Here is a 22,047-nt window from a genome sequence, read left to right as displayed (position 1 = left end):
CTAGAGACTCGACCTGAGAGCTTGACTTGACGATCCATCTTGAGGATGTGACTCGAGGGCTCGCCTCGTTCTTCACTTCCAACACTTTGTGTTGAAATTTAGAGAGAGAGAGAGAGAGAGTCGAATCTGAGAAATATTCTTCTTGTTATTGATATGAAATTGTATCACATATTTATAGATATGGTGGATACATTAGACTAGACTAAATACATGACCAGTGTAATAAATGTGCGTAATAACTACTTCTAGGAAATAGAGAATAATAAATATACACAGAGAACAAGACATAGTAAATAGAATGAAAAATAAATGCAACACTCTTTCCAAAGTGAGAAGAGTTCCAAGGAACCGGCTGGTTCCAAGATGTGAGGTCAGTTCGGAGTGAGCTGAGGTGGATTCCGAACTGAGGACGAACTGAATGTGAGACGAGCTGACGAACTGATGGTGAGACGAGCTGACGTGGTGATGGTGAGACGAGCTAACGAACTGATGGTGAGACGAGCTGACGAACTGAGACTAGCTGACGAACTGATTTTCTACACTCCCCTTCAAGCTTGATTTGGTATGATGAAGAAATCGAGCTTGGATTGCACAGTTCGAAGAGGCTCGTCAATTGGATAGTCATTGAGTTGAACTTTCTCGTGCTTGGTCTCAATGTGAGGTGAGTGCGGACGAGTCTGAGGATGAGCTCGGACGTTACGAGGTTTCTCTGTTGAGATGCGAGCTTCGAGGACTTCGGCTCCATCTTGAGAGCTGAAAACTTTGGCGGGTTGGGCTACAGCTTGTGTTGAGAGCTTGATGTGAGAAGAGCTTCGACGAGTCCGAGTTGGAATATGCTTGCTCGGTGATACAAGCTTCCACATGACTACAACTCGGTGATCAAGTTCTCCCTCTGACTGAGTGATAAGCTCGTTGGATAAGAGCTTGGTGATGAAGTGAAGAGCTCATTTGGTGAGAGCCCGAATGTGTCGTTCACTTCTGATAGTTATTCTGTTCTCCCCCTGACTATCAGAAGTGGAGAAGAAATGATCTCTTGAGAGTGAAGACTTCTTAGTGGCGAGCTCGATGTAGTGGGGAATAATGTCCTGGCCGAAATGACACCAAGTGGATTGTTGAAAAGATAAAGAAAGAGAGAATCGGAGAAGAGAGAGAGTGTTCCGAGACTTTGAAATATTTTCTTATGTATTGATATGAATTGTATCACCTATTTATAGATATTGTTGATACATTAGACTAGGTTAGATACATGATTAGTGTAATAAATGTGCGTAATAACTACTTCTAGGAAATAGAGAATAATAAATATACACAGAGAACAAGACATAGAAAATAGAATGAACAATGAATGCAACACTTTTCCCAAAGTGAGATGAGTGCCAAGGAACCAGCTGGTTCCAAAATGGTGAGATCAGTTCGGAGTGAGCTGAGATGGATTATGGACTGAGGGACGAACTGATAGTGAGACGAGCTGACGAGGTGAGACGAGCTGACGGGGTGAGACGAGCTGATGAGGTGAGACGAGCTGACGAGCTGTTTTTCTACACTCCCCCTCAAGCTTGACTGTATATGTTGAGGAGGTCAAGCTTGCTATATAGCTCGGAGAAGGTTGCTCGAGGAAGGGCTTTGGTGAGAATGTCGGCGAGCTGAAGACCTGACGGAATGTATTCCATATCGATAATTTTTGCTTCAATCTTTTCACTGATGAAGTGTCGGTCGATCTCGATATGTTTCGTTCTGTCATGATGGATTGGATTTTTAGCTATGCTGAGAGCAGCTTGATTATCGCAAAAAAGCTTGATTGGGCCTTCGATGATAATCTTGAGGTCGTCGAGAACTCTCTTCAGCCAGATGCCTTCACATACTCCGCTTGCTAAAGACCTGAGCTCGGCTTCAGCACTACTTCTTGAGACAACAGACTGCTTCTTGCTTCGCCAGGTAACAAGATTTCCCCAGACGTATGTGCACATGCCTGATGTTGATCGTCTGTCTGGAATATATCCGGCCCAGTCCGCATATGTGAACACTTCGACACCACGACTTCGTCTTTTCTTGAAGGAGAGACCAGTCCCTGGGGCAGCTTTGAGGTATTGGAGAATCCTCATAACTGCGTCCATGTGAGTTTTCGAGGAATTACTCATGAATCGACTTACCATACTCACTGCAAATCCAATATCTGATCTCGTGTGAGTTAGGTAGATGAGTTTTCGAGCTGCTGAAATCTTTCTTTGTCAGTGGCGGCCTCGGTGGTGCGAGCTAGAAGTTTCACATTGGCATCCATCGGAGTGTCAACTGGTTTACAGCCAAGCATGCCAGTTTCTTTGAGGAGATCCAAAGTGTACTTGCGCTGGGAAACAGAGATGCCCTTTTCCGATCGAGCTACCTCCATGCCGAGGAAGTATCGTAGGCTGCCGAGGTCCTTGACTTCGAACTCAGATGACAAAGTTTGCTTTAGTCTCCTGATCTCTTCTAGGTCGTCTCCGGTGATGATTATGTCGTCCACATACACACTCAGGATGGTGTGCTTTCCTTGTGTTGAGATCTTTGAGAATAGTGTTGGATCAGCTTGACTCTGCTCGTAGCCGCAACGCTTGAGTACATTGGTGAATTTCCCGAACCATGCTCGTGGGGATTGTTTTAGACCGTATAGAGACTTCTTGAGTTTGCAGACTTTGTTGGCTCCTTGATCATTGTCAAATCCCGGTGGGAGTTGCATGTAGACTTCCTCTTCCAGTTCGCCACTTAGAAACGCATTCTTCACATCGAGCTGAATGAGAGGCCAATCTAAGTTGGCTGCTAGTGAAAGGAGGATTCTGATGGTATTGAACTTCGCAACTGGAGCGAACGTCTCTTGATAATCAATGTCATATGCTTGAGTGTACCCTTTCGCGACAAGGCGGGCTTTGTATCTCTCCACTGTCCCATCTGGATTGTGTTTGATGGTAAAGAACCATCTACATCCAACCGTTCGCTTGCCTGGTGGTAGCTCGACGATATCCCACGTATCATTCTGTTCGAGGGCTTGGATCTCGGCATGACTCGCATCTCGCCACTCAGGACTTTGAATGAAGGGCTTCCTCGATGGATTGTGGCACTTTACCTTCATCTAACTTCGCCACATAGGCTTGGTAGCCCGTAGATAGGTTCCCATAATACACGTAATCCTCCATCTTGTATTGACCACACGACCGAGCAGGTTTTCTCACTGCAATTGGTAAGTCTGGAGATGAGATGTTACCTTGTTCAATAGTGTCGTGGTTCAGGTTCAGAGAGACATTTTGTTCGCGAGCTTGTACCGGACTCTGGGTGATGTTCAGTTCGCATGGAGAGGGTTAAGAGGCTTGCGAGCTGGGGATCAGAGTCGGACTGGGCGAGCTGGGAATTTCTTGAACAGGTGAGGTCGGACTGTGGGGCGAGCTGGGAATTTCTTGAACACGTGAGGTCGGATTTGGGAGCGAAATAGGTGGACTAAGTGGCGAGGTGAATTCTGGGTTTATGATGAGCCAATTTGGGAAGTCATTTTCATTAAAATTCACCTAAGATTTACCTAAACGCACAAACTGAACAAACTCTACCTCATATACAAAAATTTCCCCCCGCAAATCATTAAGAATTATATACTCCCCCCCAAACTCAGAACTTACATTGTCCACAATGTAATCGAGAAAAGAAAAACAGGGAAGGGGACTTACCTTTGCGGGGGTTAGGGACCGCCCCTAATCGTCTCCGTCTCGCCGAGATGGCTCGGCATGGAATAGGTCGTTGAAGCCCGGCGGTGGTGTTTGGCTATAGCGATATCTCGGCGGCGTTTGGAAATATGACGGCTGGCCCGACTGATATGGCGGAGTGTGATAATAGGACGGCGGAGGTTGGTGATAGTGATGTGGAGGCTGCTGGTAGTGCTGTGGTGGCGGCTGATATTGCGGTGGTAGATATTGCACGGGTGGCTCACGATATGGATCGTGGTGATAGGGCGGTGGGAACGGGGCGGTGAGCTCCGTTGGGTAGGTGGGGTAGAAAGGCATGTCCGGCTGAGATGTGGGGTCTTGACGTGCGGTCCATGTATCGTAAACGGACCGATGGAATTCGGCTTCAACAACGTGTCGTTGCCCATAAGCTTCTTGAAACGCCATGATTGATGCTTGGCCTCGACCGAGCTCATTGATGTTGTGTCGAACTTCGGCTTGAAATGCCTCGTATACCCCGTGTCGTGAGCGCATCTCTGTTCTGAATGCCTCGCCTGCCACCCGCTCAGCTTGCATTTCGCCACGGAGGGATTGAAATTCGCCGGTCATCAGATTTACCAACTCGTCGTAGTTGGCTTGGCTTTGTGGCACGTAATCGTCATCCTCCTCGTCTTCTTCTTCCACCTCGGGCTCGTCTGGCTCTTCCTCCGCAGTCTCCGCTTGTCGAATGTTGATGAAGCCCCGCCCGTTCGGTCGGGGTCGCCTCCCTTCCAGTTCGGGAATTTCAAGAACTTTGCCGGATCTATTGGCCCTGTCAATGCAATCAACTGCTCATTCGCTAGAAGTTTGGCGCCGGCTGATCCGCACATTGCGGTGATCAGAATCCCATGACCCAGCGACCCAGTTTTGCCCCGATTTGCTGTTCGGATGATGTGATCATAAAGAATCCGCCCAAGATTGACGCCTCGACCCGTTGCAATGCAATATAGGAGGGCGAGTCTCTCAAATGTGATGTGGTGCTCGTGAGTGCTCGGTAGTATCGAGGCGTTGATCCAATATATCCATGTTTTGGCGAAACGATTCACTTTCTTGATCGAGAGATGCTTCGGAGACTCTCGATGCGTATAGCGACTCGGTTTAGAATCGTAGACCTCACCGGGCTTGCATAGTGTGGTCAACATCTCCGGGAGCGGGGGGTTCAACACCATCGGTGTGTATGAGTCGGCATGTGGAGGGGTAATCCCGAGGAAAGCGTTGATGGCGCTCGTGGATATGTTGACAATTACCCCTCGGACCCGTACTTCACCAAGATCTGGATCCGTGGCGGATAAGTTGGCGTAGAATTCTCGGACTAACCGAGGCGCGATCGGTGCGTCAATAGTTGCCAATTTTCCCCATTTGAGAGCGTCAAGTTGAGCTTTTGCGTTCCCACATATTGCTCGATCATCGGATGGTAAGAATTTGCGCTCGTGAATCAGGTTGAACGATTGGAACTCGTCCCACTTCTTCTCCGCACCTTCGACGAGCGTGATTGGGCGACCTCCCGTTGCTTGGCTCGAGGTTCCCGCCGTTGTCTTTCGCTTCTTAGTCGATGTATCCGCTGTCGATCGCCTGTCTCGTCCCATTCTATACACTCACAAGATAGTATTAGATATAAAAAACACACGTCGGGTTTAACCCCGTCGTGATAACGTTCATGATAACCAAAACCCAAACTATCCATATCAACAAATCACCAAACGAAGACACTCGGCACGTGAAATCTACTCAAGGACCTAGACAAATTTGTGCAAAAATAATTCTCGACTCTCTCGGGCTTTTCATCAAACACGTGGTGAGCAACAATTTTATCAAAGGAATCCTACTCAAAACACGTTTCTTTAAACCCACAAACCATGAACAATCAACCTACATTCAATTTAAATCATTCAAGCACAATCAAAATAAGCAAATCACATCTAAATTCGAAATCCAAATTCTTACATTGTGATTTTCGGATTTTAGCAGGAACACCACATAAACACTCAAGAATGGAGAAGATAGAGTGAATTAAGTCGCTAATCACACAAGTAGGAATGAATTTCGTGTTGAAATTGGTTGAAAACGAGGTTGAAGAGTGAAATTTTGAGAAAAATGGGGTTAGGGTTCGTGCTCCAAGTGAGAGAGGTTGAGAGAGTTTGAATAAATTTGAAAAACACGATTTTCTTACTTTTAAAGCCGCCCAGATTTTCAAAAATCTCGAATCATTGCGGCGCGCAGAATTTCATCGCGCCGCCACAGTGAACACTTAGTAGCGCCATCTGTTTCTGGTTTTTATCGCGGCGCCATGATTTCCATAGCGCCGCGATGATGGCGCTGTTTTTTTTTTTTTTTTTTTTTTTTTTTTTTTCCGGAAAAACCAAGAAGAAAGAAAAGAGGAGAGAAAATAAAAGAAATAAAAATAAAACAGAAGTAAAAAAAAATATAAAACTGAAAAGAATAAATGCGATGAAAGAAAACGTGGGTTGCCTCCCACAGAGCGCTTTAGTTAACGTCAATAGTTTGACGGGGTACCGTGTTTTATTCGGTGCTGTTCAGGTACGCCACGACTTTCTCGTTTTCAAATACTCCGCCATAGTACGGCTTCACTCGTTGTCCGTTCACCATGAATTTCCCGCCGTTGCTGCCTTCGAGCTCGAACATTCCCGATGAGAATGCTTGTGTAACTGTGAATGGCCCGGACCACCTTGACTTAAGCTTTCCAGGGAAGAGTCTCAACCGGGAGTTGTAAAGAAGGACTTGTTGTCCCGGGTTGATCTCTTTCGGTACGATGTGCTTGTCATGCCATGCTTTCGTCTTTTCCTTGTAGATCCTCGCGTTCTCGAATGCTTCTAAGCGGAACTCGTCGAGTTCGTTGAGTTGGAGGAGTCTCTGTTTCCCGGCTGCCTTATGGTCGAAGTTGATGAGTTTCATTGCCCATAACGCTCTGTGTTCAAGTTCCACTGGGAGATGGCACGCCTTGCCATAGACAAGCTTGTATGGCGACATTCCCAACGGGGTTTTGAAGGCTGTCCGGTAAGCCCAAAGTGCGTCGTCGAGTTTGTGCGCCCAGTCCTTCAATGAGCTTCCCACCGTCTTCTCCAAAATTTTCTTTATCTCTTGGTTGGAGACTTCAGCTTGGCCGTTGGACTGCGGGTGGTAGGCCAGAGCTTTCCGGTGGTTAACACTGTACTTCGCGAGGAGCGCAGAGAATTGGCGGTTGCAGAAGTGAGAGCCTCCGTCGCTCACGATCGCACGTGGTGTGCCGTGCCTTGTGAAGATGTTGTGCTTGAGGAAGTTTATCACCACCTTTCCGTCGTTTGTTGGAGACGTCTTTGCCTCGACCCACTTTGTCACATAGTCGACCGCGAGGAGGATATATTTATTGCCGTATGAGGATGTGAATGGTCCCATGAAGTCGATTCCCCACACATCAAACGGCTCTATTTCCAGAATATTTTTCAACGGCATCTCGTTCCTGTTGGAGATATTTCCTGTTCTTTGGCATCGATCACATGTCTCCACGAAACGCCGGCAGTCTCTGAAAAGGGTTGGCCAGAAGAAGCCACTCTGAAGCACCTTTGCTGCCGTGCGGTTGTGCCCGAAATGCCCTTCGCACTCTAAAGAATGACAGTGTTTGAGAATAGAAGGAATCTCATCATCGGGGACGCACCTTCGGATTATTGAGTCAGCGCATTGTCGATAGAGAATCGGCTCTTCCCAATAGTATCTGCGCGCGTCGGAGAGAAATCTTTTCTTTTGGTGGTGATTATAGTCCGGTGGCATCTCGTTGCTCACCAAGAAGTTGATGATGTCGGCATACCACGGCGTTGCGCTTGCTTCAACCGCCATTACTTTCTCATCCCGAAAATTATCGTCGATGGGCGTGCTTCGATCGGGTACGTGCGTGAAGTCTTCAAGACGCGAGAGATGGTCGGCGACGTTGTTCTCTGTCCCCCTTTTGTCTTTTATCTCCACATCGAACTCTTGAAGAAGGAGAACCCAACGAATGAGCCTTGGCTTTGCGTCTTTCTTCTCCATTAAGTACCGGATTGCCGCGTGGTTAGTGTAGACGATGATCTTATTGCCGATGACATAGGGCCGGAATTTGTCAAAGGCAAAGACCACTGCGAGGAGCTCTTTTTCTGTGGTGGTGTAGTTGACCTGAGCCTCGTTGAGGGTTCGACTAGCGTAGTATATCGTGTGGAACACCTTTCCTCGTCGTTGCCCAAGGACTGCTCCAACGGCGAAGTCGCTGGCATCGGTCATGATCTCAAATGGCTCACCCCACTCGGGTGCGACTATTACCGGGGCCGTGCTCAACTTCTTCTTGAGTGTGCTAAACGCCTCCATGCACTCGTTGGTGAAGATGAATTTTGCGTCTTTCTCGAGAAGGCCACAAAGACGCTTTGTGATCTTCGAGAAGTCTTTAATGAATCTCCGATAAAACCCCGCATGCCCCAGAAAGCTCCGCACACCTTTGACTGAGATGGGTGGGGGTAACTTCTCAATCGTTGCAATCTTCGCTCGATCCACCTCCAGCCCTTGTGATGATACGCGGTGGCCTAGAACGATCCCCTCATTTACCATAAAATGGCACTTCTCCCAATTGAGGACGAGATTTGTCTCCACGCATCGATCTAAAACCCTGGACAAGTTCTCGAGACACACATCGTAAGTGGAACCAAAGACAGAGAAGTCGTCCATAAATACCTCAATCGTGCGCTCGATCATGTCCGAGAAAATGGTCATCATGCATCTCTGAAATGTCGCCGGTGCATTACACAAGCCGAAGGGCATTCGCCGAAAAGCGAAGGTGCCGTACGGACATGTAAATGTCGTCTTCTCTTGGTCCTCGGGCGCTATAGCGATCTGGTTGTATCCGGAGTAGCCATCAAGGAAGCAGTAATACTCGTGACCGGCTAGCCGATCGAGCATTTGATCGATGAAGGGGAGAGGGAAGTGATCTTTCCGAGTGGCGGCATTGAGCTTCCGGTAGTCCATGCAAATTCTGAAACCGGTGACAGTTCTCGTCGGGATGAGCTCGTTGTTGTTGTTCCGTATCACCGTCATTCCACATTTCTTCGGGACACACTGGACCGGGCTGACCAAAGAACTGTCAGAGATGGGGTAGATCACTCCGGCGTCAAGCCACTTCATAATTTCTTTCATCGCCGGATTGAGCCTTCGTTGATGCTCTACGGAGGGCCGGACATTGTCTTCCATGAGGATGCGATGCATGCAACAGGATGGACTTATTCCTTTGATGTCGGAAAGAGTCCACATCCGATTGCATGCATGTGGGACCGCAACACTCGCAACAATTTGTCCTCTTGCTCGGCATTGAGGTGATCGGAGATGATGACAGGTAACGTTGTCTTCTCACCGAGGAACGCGTAGCAAAGGTGACTAGGCAGCTCCTTTAGCTCGAGTTCCGGGGGTTCCTCTATGGATGGCTTGACTGGTTTTGAACTTGCCCCCAATTCCTCGAAATATCTCCTCTTGTTGGCTTCGAACCCATCCATGTACATTGCGTACTCTAAGGCTGCACATGTAACAATATCATCAGCAAATTCACTAGAGTTCAGAATGCATACCTCAAGGGGTTCTTCAGGGCGGCATGAATGATCGTTAATGATCACCTCGCTGACATCTACTCGGAAAATGTCATCGCTCGCCTTTGGGTACTTCATGGTGTCGAAAACGTTGAAGACTACTTCTTCGTCTTGCACTCGTAGCTTGAGCTCTCCCTTCTGAACATCGATCAATGCACCTCCTGTGGCTAGGAATGGTCTTCCCAGGATGATGGGAATGTTCCTATCTTCCTCTATGTCGAGTACCACAAAATCCGCGGGGAAGATGAACTTGTCCACCTTGACGAGAACATCTTCGATTATTCCCCGGGGGTGCTTGATGGATCTATCCGCCATTTGAAGCGTGACCCGTGTAGGCTGTACCTCGCCTATGCCAAGTTTTTGGAATATGGAGAACGGCATGAGGTTAATGTTGGCTCCCAGGTCGCATAGGGCTTTCTAGAAATATAGATCTCCGATGGCACATGGCACCGTGAAACTCCCCGGATCTTTCAGCTTTGGTGGGAGCTTTCTCTGGATTATCGCGCTACACTCTTCAGAGAGAGTGATAGTGCTACAATCGTCAATCCTACGCCTTTTTGACAGGATGTCCTTCAAGAACTTTGCATAGCTAGGCATTTGCTCGATAGCATCGGCGAATGGGATATTGATTCGGAGTTGTTTGAGCATCTCTAAGAATTTTCTGAATTGCTTGTCGAGCTTTGCATTCTTGAGTCGATGAGGAAATGGCACTGGAATAGGTGCGGGCAGTGGTGGTGGTGGTGCAATCTTTGGTGATGGAGTTGTTGATGATGCTACTTCACCTTCGGCTTTAGCTTTCCCTTTGTTGGTGTTGTCGACCACCAACCCGCTGCGAAGAGTGATCGCATTACACTGATCCTTAGGATTGACATTGGTGTTGCTCGGAAGGGTGCCCTGCGGTCGCACGTTGAGAGCTTGTGCTATCTGCCCCATTTGCGTCTCAAGGTTTCGGATCTGGGCCGATTGATTCTGGATCTGTGTTTGAGACGTGGCGATGAATGATGTGAGCAACTCCTCCAGCTTATCTTTAGGGGCGGGCTGATTTTGTTGATGGCGTGGTTGGAACTCGTGTTGGTGAAGCCCTTGTTGCTGATTCTGGAATGCAGGAGGAGGTCGGTTCTGAAGGAAACCTTGTTGTTGTTGAGGCGGTGCTCTCCATCCTTGGTTGTACTGATTGTTCCGGGCTCTATTGTTGTAGTTGTTGGCATTCTGAAATGGGGGCCGGTTGTTGTAATTTCCCACGTAATTGGCGTTCTCTGGATGAACATCATTTGCATGAGGGCAATCGTCGGTATAGTGCGGCCCGGTACACCAAAAACACTGCTCCGGTGTAGTTTGTGCGACGTTGGCAGTAGCCCTCATCTCTTGAAACTGCTTCTTCAGATCCGCCATTTGAGTCAGCACTTCTTTTAATATTCCTGCTTCGCTGTCAGTCGTAGTCGCTTGTGTTGTCGCGGGGCCAGCTTTCATGAGTCTCCTCTCCACCGGGCATTGGAACTCTGATGGAGTTTTGGTTAGCACCGTGCCTCCTGCGGCGGTGTTAACCAATGTTTTCGTCGATGTAAGGAGTCCGTAGTAGAATGTCTGGAGCTGGACCGGTAAAGTGATCCCATGATGGGGACACTTCCTCAGCATCACTTTGAATCTCGCCCAGGCTTCGGGAAGCGATTCTCCATCCCATTGCCCAAAACTGTGGATCTCGTTTCTCAGGCGAGCAGTCTTCTCAAAGGGGAAGAACTTTGCTAGGAAGGTGTTGCACAGACCTTCCCATGTGTTGATGGAATCGGCGGGCAGGGAATTCAGCCATGCTTTTGCTCGGTCACGAAGCGAAAATGGGAACAAACGAAGACGGATAGCGTCGGCGGCAACGTTATGGATCTGGAACGTGCTACACAATTCGTTGAAGTTCGCGATGTGTTCATTCGGGTCCTCGCTTGGGGCTCCTGAGAACTGATTCTGTTGAATCATATTAATCGTTCCCGTCTTGATCTCGAAACCCCGGTTCCCATCAATGGCTGGATTGACTATGGCTGAGCGATACCCATGAGTGGTGGGTAGAACGTAGTCAAGGAGCGGTTTCTCTTCTTCAGCCATGATCAATTCTTCGATGTATTGCTTCTTCTCTTTTCTGTTTTGCTTGCACGTTTTCTCTATCTCAAGATCGATTGGAAGAAGACTGGATTCACCGTCTTTTCGCATGTACCTTCACAAGTAAACACGAAAATAGATGAGAAACAAAATTAAAATAAAGTTCAAATTGAAACTAGTGAATCGAATCTCAATTGAAAACTTAGTCCCCGGCAACGGCGTCAAAAACTTGTTGCGAAATTCTCGCACACGCAAGTGCACGTAATCGCTCAAGTAGTAAAGTTCGTAAGTACGAGTCGATCCCACGAGGACTAGGCTAAATTAAAGATTCAAAGTTCACTAGCACGAAGAGAACTTAGGAAACTGTAGTTGAATAGAACACTAAATTTATAAACGAATAAATAAATAAATAAACAGAAAACAATGGGTTGTATGAATAGCGAGAAGTAAAGACTATGGTTTCACGAGTTCATTCTACGGTTTGGATTCATGGACGTTACGCACTATCATTATCATTCACACTTTGCTAATCACGCTAACATTGATCGTGTCACTAAACCTCTCTCAAGCATCTAGCAACCTAAGCCTATGCTCACGTTTTATCTTTCGATTTCAACTAATAAAAACAAGGCAAGCAATGAATACAGAAGCGTACCACGATTCTATAACAACCTATCTATATCTAGCATAGGAATGTATTATAGTAATTCAAATCAAGACGAAATCAACCTAATCTCTTTCAAGCATAAAATTGAAATACGAATCATGCACAAGGTAGCTACTCTTATACAAGCATTAAATTCGGACTTGAATTAAACAAAGCGGCAAGAACGATAACAATTCTACACTATCATAATATGGAATCCATAACCGTTTCACAATCTCGCTACGCCATAGCCCTTAGGTGGTCTAGTTCATGATGATGAGATGAAGAAAGATGGAAGAAGAAGATGAACAATTCAAAAACAAATAAACCAACGACATGATTTTCATTAATAAAAACTGGAGTTCAAGAGATTAAAGGAAGGGAATTGGAACTGTGAAAATCACGATGAACGAAATCAATGAAGACGGCGCTTTAATCTCTGTCTCTCCAAAAAAAACTCTGAGTAGCAAACAACCTAAGCAAACAATAAAATAAACAAAAGATGTCTTTCTAGGTTACCAAAGTAGGATTTATAAGTTTCTAGCCTATTTTCGGAGTCATCTGGGCCACTAAATGAGATCCAATTGCCCAGGTTTAATAAAAAACGCGTGATCAGTTTCCCAAATCGCATCCTTCGCGCCGCCACGGTCAAGTGTCGTGGTCTATCGCGGCGCTCTAAGTATTCGTCGCGCCACGCTCCTGAACAGGAATAACCGCCATCTATTACGAGTTTTTCTGGCGCCGCGCTGGTATCACATGGCGCCGCTCTGATTATTACCGCGCCGCGATTGGTCAATGTCCAGCGTTGACTTTCTTCATAAACCTCAATTTTTCTCCGTTTCGACTCCCGACTGCTCCGAAAATGACTTCTTAAGCTTCTCTGCTCCTTTGTACCTGTAAATCATCAAAAACATACTAGAAACTATCAAAGACACTTGAGAACTCGCTCGTTTTAAGCTGAGGGATAGGAGTTTTACGCGTGATTAACGCACCTATCAGCCATTTCCCACTTTGGATAGTCATTGATTCATTTCTCCCACTGACTATCCAAAGTACATCAATTTAAGCTTTGTGAATTTCTTCGAGTGAGAGGTCACCTAGTGATAGCTCGCCGAGTGAGGGCTCGCTGAGTGAGAGGTCACCAATTGATATGTTTGGTGAGGATGTGACTCAGAGAGGAGATGACTCGGTGCAAAGCTGATACGTGGTGATGATGACACTCGGAATTCTTCACTTGGCAAATAGGCTTGACACTGGATACTTTGTTATCAAAGGTGCACCACTTTGGATAGGCATTGTTTTGGTTCTCCCCCTGACTATCGAAAGTGGGACGCTATATATATATGAAAATGTTACCTTGTAGTCACTTTTCCAAACAAGACTGAGGTCGAGGTCAAGATCCAAGTCGAGGTCGAGGTCCAAGACTGAGTGGCGAAGTCGAGGTCGAACTTGGAACGAGAGGCAAAGTCGAGGTCGAGCTTGGGACGAGTGGCGAAGTCGAGGTCGAGCTTGGGACGAGTGGCGAAGTCGAGGTCGAGCTTGGGAAGAGAGGCGAAGTCAAGGTTGAACTTGGAACGAGTGGCGAAGTCGAGATGCTGATTTGCGGAGCTGCGACAGACGTCCATGAATGAGAGATCAGAGAAGACTCGGTCGCAGAGGTGGCGCTCGCTCTTGGATCTCTGGCGACGTTGCGGGGTGTCCGCTGTGGATGGCGCCAGAGGTTGTGCAGTTGTCGGAGAACTAGGCTGCAAGAGTGAAGATGTCACCAAGTGGAGATGTCACCGAAGTGAATAGGTCACCAAAGTAAGGCTCGGTGAAGAGCTGATTTGGCGACGAGAAGAATCGGTGATGAGGAGACTTGATGATGAGACTCTTGCGGATAGGAGGCCGTTTGGAAAAATTAGCCTTTGATGTTTTTGAATTTGGAAGATATGGAAGTGTGAAAGAGCTTTTGGCGTGAGGCCGTGAAATAAGCTCAGAGTTATTTTCCAGAGTATATAATAAACTATATGTGAGTAATGAAATGGATAGAGCTTTTGGTATTGGACCAAGAAATAAGCTCATATAATTGTGTGAGAGTGAAATATGTATTTTTGTGTTCCGCCCGACGACGATCGCCGTCGGGCGGAGTTGGCGGCAGCTTTGAGGTCGAACTGCTCTACTGCTCTGATACCATGTTGAAATTTAGAGAGAGAGAGAGAGAGAGTCGAATCTGAGAAATATTCTCCTTGTTATTTATATGAAATTGTATCACATATTTATAGATATGATGGATATATTAGACTAGACTAAATACATGATCAGTGTAATAAATGTGCGTAATAACTACTTGTAGGAAATAGAGAATAATAAATATACACAGAGAACAAGACATAGGAAATAGAATGAAAAATAAATGCAACACTCTTTCCAAAGTGAGAAGAGTTCCAAGGAATCGGCTGGTTCCAAGATGTGAGGTCAGTTCGGAGTGAGCTGAGGTGGATTCCGAACTGAATGTGAGACGATCTGACGAACTGATGGTGAGACGAGCTGACGTGGTGATGGTGAGACGAGCTGACGAACTGATGGTGAGACGAGCTGACGAACTGAGACTAGCTGACGAACTGATTTTCTACACTTTGTACTCCTTTAGCCTCACGGATCGGACCTGCAATCTTTGTTCAATTTTATCCGAGTGTTCGATTTGATGACTTCATTGGTTTTTTTTTCCTTGATTCGATTCGAGGATCTATTCTTGATTTTTTGTCTTTTTTTTTTAGTATTAATGCCATTTTTCTTTAATAGAAATATGACACTATAACAATTGTTTCAATAAGCAACAAATATATGTTAAAACAAATTAATTGTATTTAAAGAAAAAATTACATTAATTGGCCCTATTTTTTAGTGACTTTTATACCTCTTTCATCTTTTTTTACTTTGACTTATATGTATATATAATTTTAAATTAGAAATAGACTGACTTACCAACAAACAATATGACATAAAAAATCTACCTAACAAGGTAATCGTGTCTAAATCTTTGTTTTAATCTTTTAGACTATACTAAAATTTTAGTTAAAAGGATAAAGCTGCGAAAGTTAACGGTACGGTTCCAATGTGTCAGAAAATAGAGAGCGGAAGGACCGATTGTGCAAATAGCTAAAATAAACCTAAAAATCCAAACGTGTGCCACGTCGCCGATAATACTACCCGAAATACACACTCCGATTTCCGAATCGAGATTCACGTTCGGAGAGAGGCATAGAAATGGATGCTGACAAGGCTCTCCTAGCAGAGATCTTCGGCGAGTCATCGGAGGAAGAAGGAGATCAATCCGAGTCAAATCAGGGCTTCGAACGATTCGGAGAAATCAAAGGATTGTGGCTTTGCAGAGATTTCCTCTCTCTCCAACGACAATCTTCATTGCTCTCCTCTATCCAATCCGGTAACCATGTTTACCTTTCTTCATCATAAGATTCTGATAAAAAAAAAAGTATTTTTTTTTTGTCGGCGACTTTCTTGCTTCTAAAGACCGTTTGTTGATCGTAATCAAGCGGATTGAGTATTATTTTTTTTTGTCGGCGACTTTCTTGCTTCTAAAGACCGTTTGTTGATCGTAATCAAGCGGATTGAGTATTAAGTGCTAGAATAATACAATTACTTCTCGCACTTCTTCGAAAGTTGTACTTATCCTTTTGCTTGTGTTCCCAAATGACCTAATGTTGCAGAGGGGTGGTTTTCTGAAGCCTCCAACAACCAGGTTCTCAATTTGCTCATTCCAATAAGCAATACCACAATTTTCTTTTAGTTTCACTTTCATTCAGCTAAAGTTTTTTTTTTTTTTTTTCATTCTATTTGCATGATCATCAGGCTATGAGGTTTGGAGAGCTTCCATTGTGGGCCAGAGAGCTCTCCGAGTCCATTCGCGATGTCGTGCTTTGGAACAACTCCGAAGGTCTCGGATCGTTCTCGAGGAAGCCGATCTTCGACCAACTCATTGTGAATCTCTACAATCCAGGTGAGGTGCGAATAGACTAGAATACAAATTCACAAACTCTCAGATCGGAGATCATGTTTCTTCAAAAAAATAGTTTATAGACCAGAATGTCACAGTTCATGGACCATACTATATACGCTATATAGTCTTCTCACTATGACATTATGATTATCATTGTAACTATGCACAGGGAATTAGTGCGCACGTTGATCTGATGCGATTCGAAGACGGGATTGCCGTGGTGTCACTAGAGTCGTCATGTGTGATGGAATTCAGCCGCGCAGAAGAGACTTGTGGTTCCAAGTTTCCGGTTCATCTAACCCCGGGCTCTCTGATTCTGATGACCGGAGAAGCGAGGTACGAGTGGAAGCACGAGATCAATCGCAAGCCCGGGTTTCAAATGTGGGAAGGGCGGGAATTGGAGCAGAAGCGGAGGATATCCGTGACCCTCAGAAAGCTTTGCCAGGCTGATTAGCTTCGCTGATGAATTTTGTCAGGTATTTATGATGACATGGTTACGCAAAGTTGGAGCAATTTCGGAAACATTAAAGCTGATTCTTTATCTGAGGAATTAGTTATTTTGTTGGTGTAGCATTGAAAGCTCTGTTGAAGCTTGGTTTCTTCCATCCAAGAGTTCAAGCAATTTTTTTATTTAACATAATAGAGATAAATACTCAAAAACAAGTTATTGATTGACCATTCTTCTGCAACAAAAATGTCCACTAAGTACCAATTGGATATTTGGATTAGAAAAGTAGTGGTAATATTATATGAATTGTACAAGTTTATTTAGCATGTAGCATATTCATAACTTACTCCAAATTATATTCGAGCAATTCAGGTATCGTTGAATAAATAAATACACAGAGATGAAGACAACATAGCAAAGAGAGCCTCACAAATGGCTGGCTGACAAAAATCTTCTAACGACATTTAAGCATGGAGCCACAGTGACCAAGTAGCAAACAAAAACACATTAATACAGAGATGTTCCTGGAAATTATTGATACAAAAATGTCGACATTCGTTAATATTTATTATTTATTTAACAGTAATTTATTTTTAAAACGTAAGCAAATTTAAGTGTAGTTGCAAATTGCAACAGGTTGGCGTTTTGAAGACGACGTAAATTCCATGAAACGACAGGTCGTTCATCGTCTGGAAAAGTTCCCAAATAAAAGAATAGAAAAGAGGAAAGAAAAACAAAAATCGGAAAAGAGTTCCGACAGAAGAAAGAACACGTCGTGTTCGAATCCCTCAATCTCAGTCTCACTCGGACACACGTTTCCACATTCAAACTCAAACAAGACGCCCTTCTATTCTCCAAAAAAAAAAAAAAAAAAAAAATGTTGGAGAGGTGTCTCGGAGCCGAGAGGTCTCGTAAGCTCCGGCGAGCCATACGGCACAGCAAGGTCACGATCCTGTGCCTGGTCCTCACCGTGGTGGTCCTCCGCGGCACAATCGGCGCCGGCAAGTTCGGCACTCCCAAGCAAGACCTCCTCGAGATCCGCCACCGCTTCCTCGCCGAGCCCCGAACCCTCGTCCCTCGCGTCACAGGCTGGGACAAAAAAAGGTCGGAATGGCTCGCCCGGGACCCGAAATCCCGAAGCTTCATCAACCCTGGGAAGAAGAAGAAGAAGCCACGTGTCCTCCTCGTGACGGGCTCGTCGCCGACGAAGAAGCCCTGCCGTAGCCCGCTCGGGCAACACTACCTCCTCAAGTCCCTCAAGAACAAGATCGATTACTGCAGACTTCACGGCCTCGAGATTTCGCACGGCGCGGCGGCGATGGAAGCCGAGCTGTCGGGGCTCCGCGCGAAGCTTGGGGTTGTCCGGACGGTGTTGCTGTCCCGGCCCGACGTGGAGCTCCTGTGGTGGGTGGAGAGCGACGCGGTGTTCACGGACATGGCGTTCGAGGTCCCGTGGGAGAGGTACGAGGACCACAACCTCGTGATCCACGGCTCGGGCTTCGACGATTCGGCGGGGAGTTTTCTGATCAGGAATTGCCAGTGGTCGCTCGACGCCATCGAGGCGCGGGTCCACGGGTGGTCGGGGAAAGTCTACTTCGAGAGGGAACACTATCTGCGGGCCCCGGCGGAGACGGCCCGGCCGCCGCTGCTGACCCATTTCGTGGGGTGTGAGCTGTGCGGAGAATTCTCGGCCCAGAGGTGCTTGAAGGAGATGGACAGAGCGTTTAGAGTTGGGGAGAATCAGATTATTAGGCATCGGTCATTGGGTGCTCATACTTGATATTCATTGTCTCTTAACTTATCGACGTGTGTGTGTGTGTGTATATACATGTATTCTCTTCTAAGTTCAATATTAAAACATTTTTGCAATATTTGATGATGTAGGCCGGGTTCTTTGATTCATTACATTAAAAGCCAATGAAAGTTGAATAAATTGATGTTTTGGGAATTCGGGACATGATTGTAGAAGAAAGTGTTTTACAGATACAGAATCCAGCTTTCCTGAAAGAAGGTTAATGTTCTCTCACCTAAGGGTTGATTCCAAAACCGATTGATTGTGCACGTAGTGAAATCTGAACCCACAACAGCGCAGAGAAAACATCAGCAAAATTTTATCACCTGCCTGCCTTGTCCTTCTCATCGTCTCGAGTTCGGAAACTTTGAGCCGACAACAACACAATTTCAACCCGGAGAACAACTTGTGGAAAGAGAAGTCGAAGAACATTACGTTCTCAAATAGGATGCCGAACCAATTCTCACGGTATGACTCGGCGAAGAGCCTCAACCCCGTCGTGATACTAAAAAGTAGGAAGTGTTGGTCGGTTTAAGGACGAAACAATTAGTGCAAGGCTCACTTCAATGGTAAATCTTTGTACCCGCACCACAAAAGAAATATGGAATAATGGTGCAAATTTGACGTTTTCTTTTCTTCGAGTTATCGACTTCCAGATTCACATCCTATTTTAGGAGGGATTAGTTACATTTGCACCTCTAGAATTTCTCTTTCTCGCCTCTTCAATGGTAATTACATGTACGTGCGGTGTGGTGTGTCAATATAACATGAAGAAATTGAGCTAAATGGTGATCCTACATCAAAATTATAGCTTAATTCTTGAAATATTAAAATATAGTTAAAACTCGTGATATATCTCATTATATAACGTATATATGCATTGTCTTTAAATATTAACGCTTTAAATAGTCACACTAAAATTTTAATAAACGGAGATCTAAACCGAAATATGCGTAAATAAGGTCTAAGGTGAGCCAATTTTAACCCCAAAATTTATATTTTACCCTAAATTATATAATTTATTCATATCTACCCCTCCAGAATATTTTTTTTTTCTTACACGCCCTATAGAAAAAAAAAAAAAAAAAAATTAATCAAACCCACCCCCCTAACTACAAATTCTAGCTCCGCCGCTGCTTATAATATTGATACTGGCTTAGTAGTAGGGCATTCTAATTAACTAGCCATTTCGAAACAGCCAACATTTTAATAATACTTGGTAATTAGCGCCTATGCCGATAATAAATTTAAAGTAAAAAAATTAAAATTCAGTCGATTTTTTTAAATACATAGTTATGCTTAACTACTCTCTCTTTCGTCACATTTATAGCCACGAACAGAGGTCACAACAACAACGTAATTAATCGTCGATAATAACTAGTTTAAATTTTCGGAGGCGCTATTATCATTTTTGTATATCTTCAATTCTACTTAAATATATTAACTACCATCATACCATCACCAAATCTCTTTACCTGAGGCTCAAGTCCTTCATTGCCCACACTGTTACCTTCCAAATTTTGTTTATTTATGAAATAAGTGACTTCCAACGATTTAATGATCACTTCCGGTAATCGACTTTTATACCATTATTTAAATTATGCATTATTGGCGGTGAAGAGTACCATCAATTGCCAAACAGCATGTCACAAGTTCAGATCCGGCCGGATCTTTTTGAAGTCTATTTGAGAGCAACATAGATAGCATGCATTCTTTTGCAATTTGCTAATATCATGTAATGGGTATTTTACCAAATGGGTTATTTAGTGCTAAATATCTCTCCTTTAAATGGTGGCCTATTCAAGAGCATTATACAAACCTCTCAAGTTAATAATTATATATCGCCACCCAATCCGTCAATCAACGGTACCATAGAGAAATATTGAGGGATTAAAGGCTGAGTTAGAACTTTAGTCTTGTTTTAGTTCTTTACCTTGTAAGACTTGCAATACACGCATCTATAAGTGATTGCAAGCCTACCTATTTTCCTTTAAAGCTCTTTTAGTCTTTTTAAGTCTTTGTATTATATGAGCCCGGTATTGGCTACTTTTCATTAATTCATTCATTAAACCAAATCTCGGAGATTCTTTCTGATTCTCTCAGATCCTTCCATCGTCTTCTCGGTTGTTATTGCTTTACCCTAAACACTAGAATGCGATAAGAAAAGAAAAAAACATTATTTGTACTTGAACGTTACAAGCAAACATAATATGTATTATTCTTAATTATAGTACATAACTATTACACATAATAACGGGGGACTAAAAAAAGCACAAAGTCAAAGAGAGAATGTAATCAAAGGTACACGAGCGTAAGATTGACAAGCCCCAAAAACGCTGTCCAAGCAAGACAAGGCTTGACAAGCTGAGCCGCCAAGGGATTGAGCTCCTTGAACGCCTTGAGACACCCGACCAGAGACGCGAACATGCCAGCGCACAGCACCAACCCGACCCAGCTCGACCCGGATCCGAACACGACCGGGTCCCACACCAGGCCCAGCACGAACTGGGCCAGGTAAATGTACAGAGCCGTTGGGCTCGCGTGGAACCCACCCTTGGCCCACACCAGCCACGCCGCCAGGCCCATCACCGCCGCCGACGCCGCCGTGGCCGCGTGCAGAGCCCACGGCGCCGGGAACCAGAACGGCGTCGTTTTGGTGTAGGTGTTGCTCGAGGCTAGGAATATGGCGATCACCGTCAGGGCTAACGGAACGGAAAGGGCCGCCGTTAGGGAGGTGATTCCGCGCTTCGTTAGGATCCCCTTCTTGTCGCGCCTCCGCTTCTTGTCGTCCACGTCGACGTCGCTTCTCGCGGCGGAGTCTCCGGTGGCTCTCTGCTTGAGGTTTTGGGAGTCCATAGTTGAAATTGTGAGATTGAGAAAGAGAGAGAGAGAGAGAGAGAGTGATTAGTCGTGTGTTGAAGGAGAGTGAAGTTTCTGGAGAATATATAATGGTGCGACGCGTGTAGGAGGCGGTACACGTGGCACCGACTGATCTCAGAGTTTGTATTTTTATATTATTAATTATGAGCTCTCGTCGTGATCAAAACAAGGATGACTTTGCTGGTTCACTTTCTCATTTTATTTAGGTAAAATATCTAGAGTACCCCTCGTGTTTAATTGAAATGGGAGATTTATCTCATCTATTTCTAGAAATATCAGACATATCCCTTCAGTTTAATATAAATGACATATACATCCCCTAAAAAAATGTTATATTACAAATATTACCATTTTCGTTTATTTTTTACAAAAAAATAATTTGAACTCCTCAAAATACCCTTAATAGAATAAATATTTATTTACTATTTTATTATAAAAAAATCAAAATCTCTCTTTATATAAATAACCTTAACTTTTTATTAAGAAATTTTTTAATTTAATTTTTTTTATATAGAATAGAAGATAAAAAATTATTTCATTAAGGGTATTTAAGGGATTTCAAATTATTTTTTTGTAAAAAATAAACGAAAAAGGGTGATATTTGTAATATAACATTTATTTAGGGGATGTATATGTCATTTATATTAAACTGGAGGGATATATCTGATATTTCTAAAAATAAAGGGGATAAATTTCGCATTTTGATTAAACACAAGGGATACTCTTGATATTTTCTCTTTTATTTAATTTAAGGAGTTTTTAACCATTTTCTTTGAGGATTATTGAATCAGAAGCTGCTTTGCTGGGTTGTTGGCTAGCGCCACGTGGAGATATTTTATTCTGGAGAGGGTTTGATGACGTCATTCGGTTGACACTT

General features: G+C 44.6%; 3 protein-coding genes and 1 pseudogene across 4 annotated transcripts; 2 read left to right on the top strand and 2 right to left on the bottom strand.

Moving 5' to 3' along the window:
• Nucleotides 1-8,956: 8,956 nt before the first annotated feature.
• On the bottom strand, nt 8,957-11,515 carry LOC149388937 (uncharacterized; annotated as a pseudogene).
• Nucleotides 11,516-15,212: 3,697 nt separating this feature from the next.
• LOC149388936 (2-oxoglutarate (2OG) and Fe(II)-dependent oxygenase superfamily protein) lies at nt 15,213-17,271 on the top strand. Of its 2 annotated transcripts, XM_089623884.1 has the most exons (5): nt 15,214-15,477; nt 15,761-15,792; nt 15,903-16,055; nt 16,220-16,526; nt 17,135-17,271. In XM_089623884.1, the coding sequence occupies exons 1-4, from the start codon at nt 15,300-15,302 to the stop codon at nt 16,502-16,504; spliced, it is 648 nt and encodes a 215-aa protein (XP_089480010.1). In that variant the 5' UTR covers nt 15,214-15,299; the 3' UTR covers nt 16,505-16,526; nt 17,135-17,271. The 2 variants fall into 2 exon arrangements, with proteins under 2 accessions (XP_089480009.1, XP_089480010.1); XM_089623883.1 differs by lacking the exon at nt 17,135-17,271 and having other exon boundaries at nt 15,213-15,477; nt 16,220-16,653.
• A 97-nt stretch (nt 17,272-17,368) lies between these two features.
• LOC149388935 (xyloglucan 6-xylosyltransferase 2-like) lies at nt 17,369-18,448 on the top strand. The gene has a single exon (XM_089623882.1). The coding sequence runs from the start codon at nt 17,376-17,378 to the stop codon at nt 18,276-18,278; it is 903 nt and encodes a 300-aa protein (XP_089480008.1). The 5' UTR covers nt 17,369-17,375; the 3' UTR covers nt 18,279-18,448.
• A 2,035-nt stretch (nt 18,449-20,483) lies between these two features.
• On the bottom strand, nt 20,484-21,226 carry TSPO (TSPO(outer membrane tryptophan-rich sensory protein)-like protein). The gene has a single exon (XM_089623638.1). The coding sequence runs from the start codon at nt 21,144-21,146 to the stop codon at nt 20,586-20,588; it is 561 nt and encodes a 186-aa protein (XP_089479764.1). The 5' UTR covers nt 21,147-21,226; the 3' UTR covers nt 20,484-20,585.
• Nucleotides 21,227-22,047: the final 821 nt, after the last annotated feature.

The sequence above is a fragment of the Urtica dioica genome, chromosome 8, assembly GCF_054948205.1.
Source record: "Urtica dioica subsp. dioica isolate 48M chromosome 8, U.dioica_male_clone48M_v1_H2, whole genome shotgun sequence".
NCBI classification, from domain to species: domain Eukaryota; kingdom Viridiplantae; phylum Streptophyta; class Magnoliopsida; order Rosales; family Urticaceae; genus Urtica; species Urtica dioica.
The sequence above is the reverse complement of the archived record's forward strand: the minus strand, read 5'-3'. Positions and strand labels throughout refer to the sequence as shown.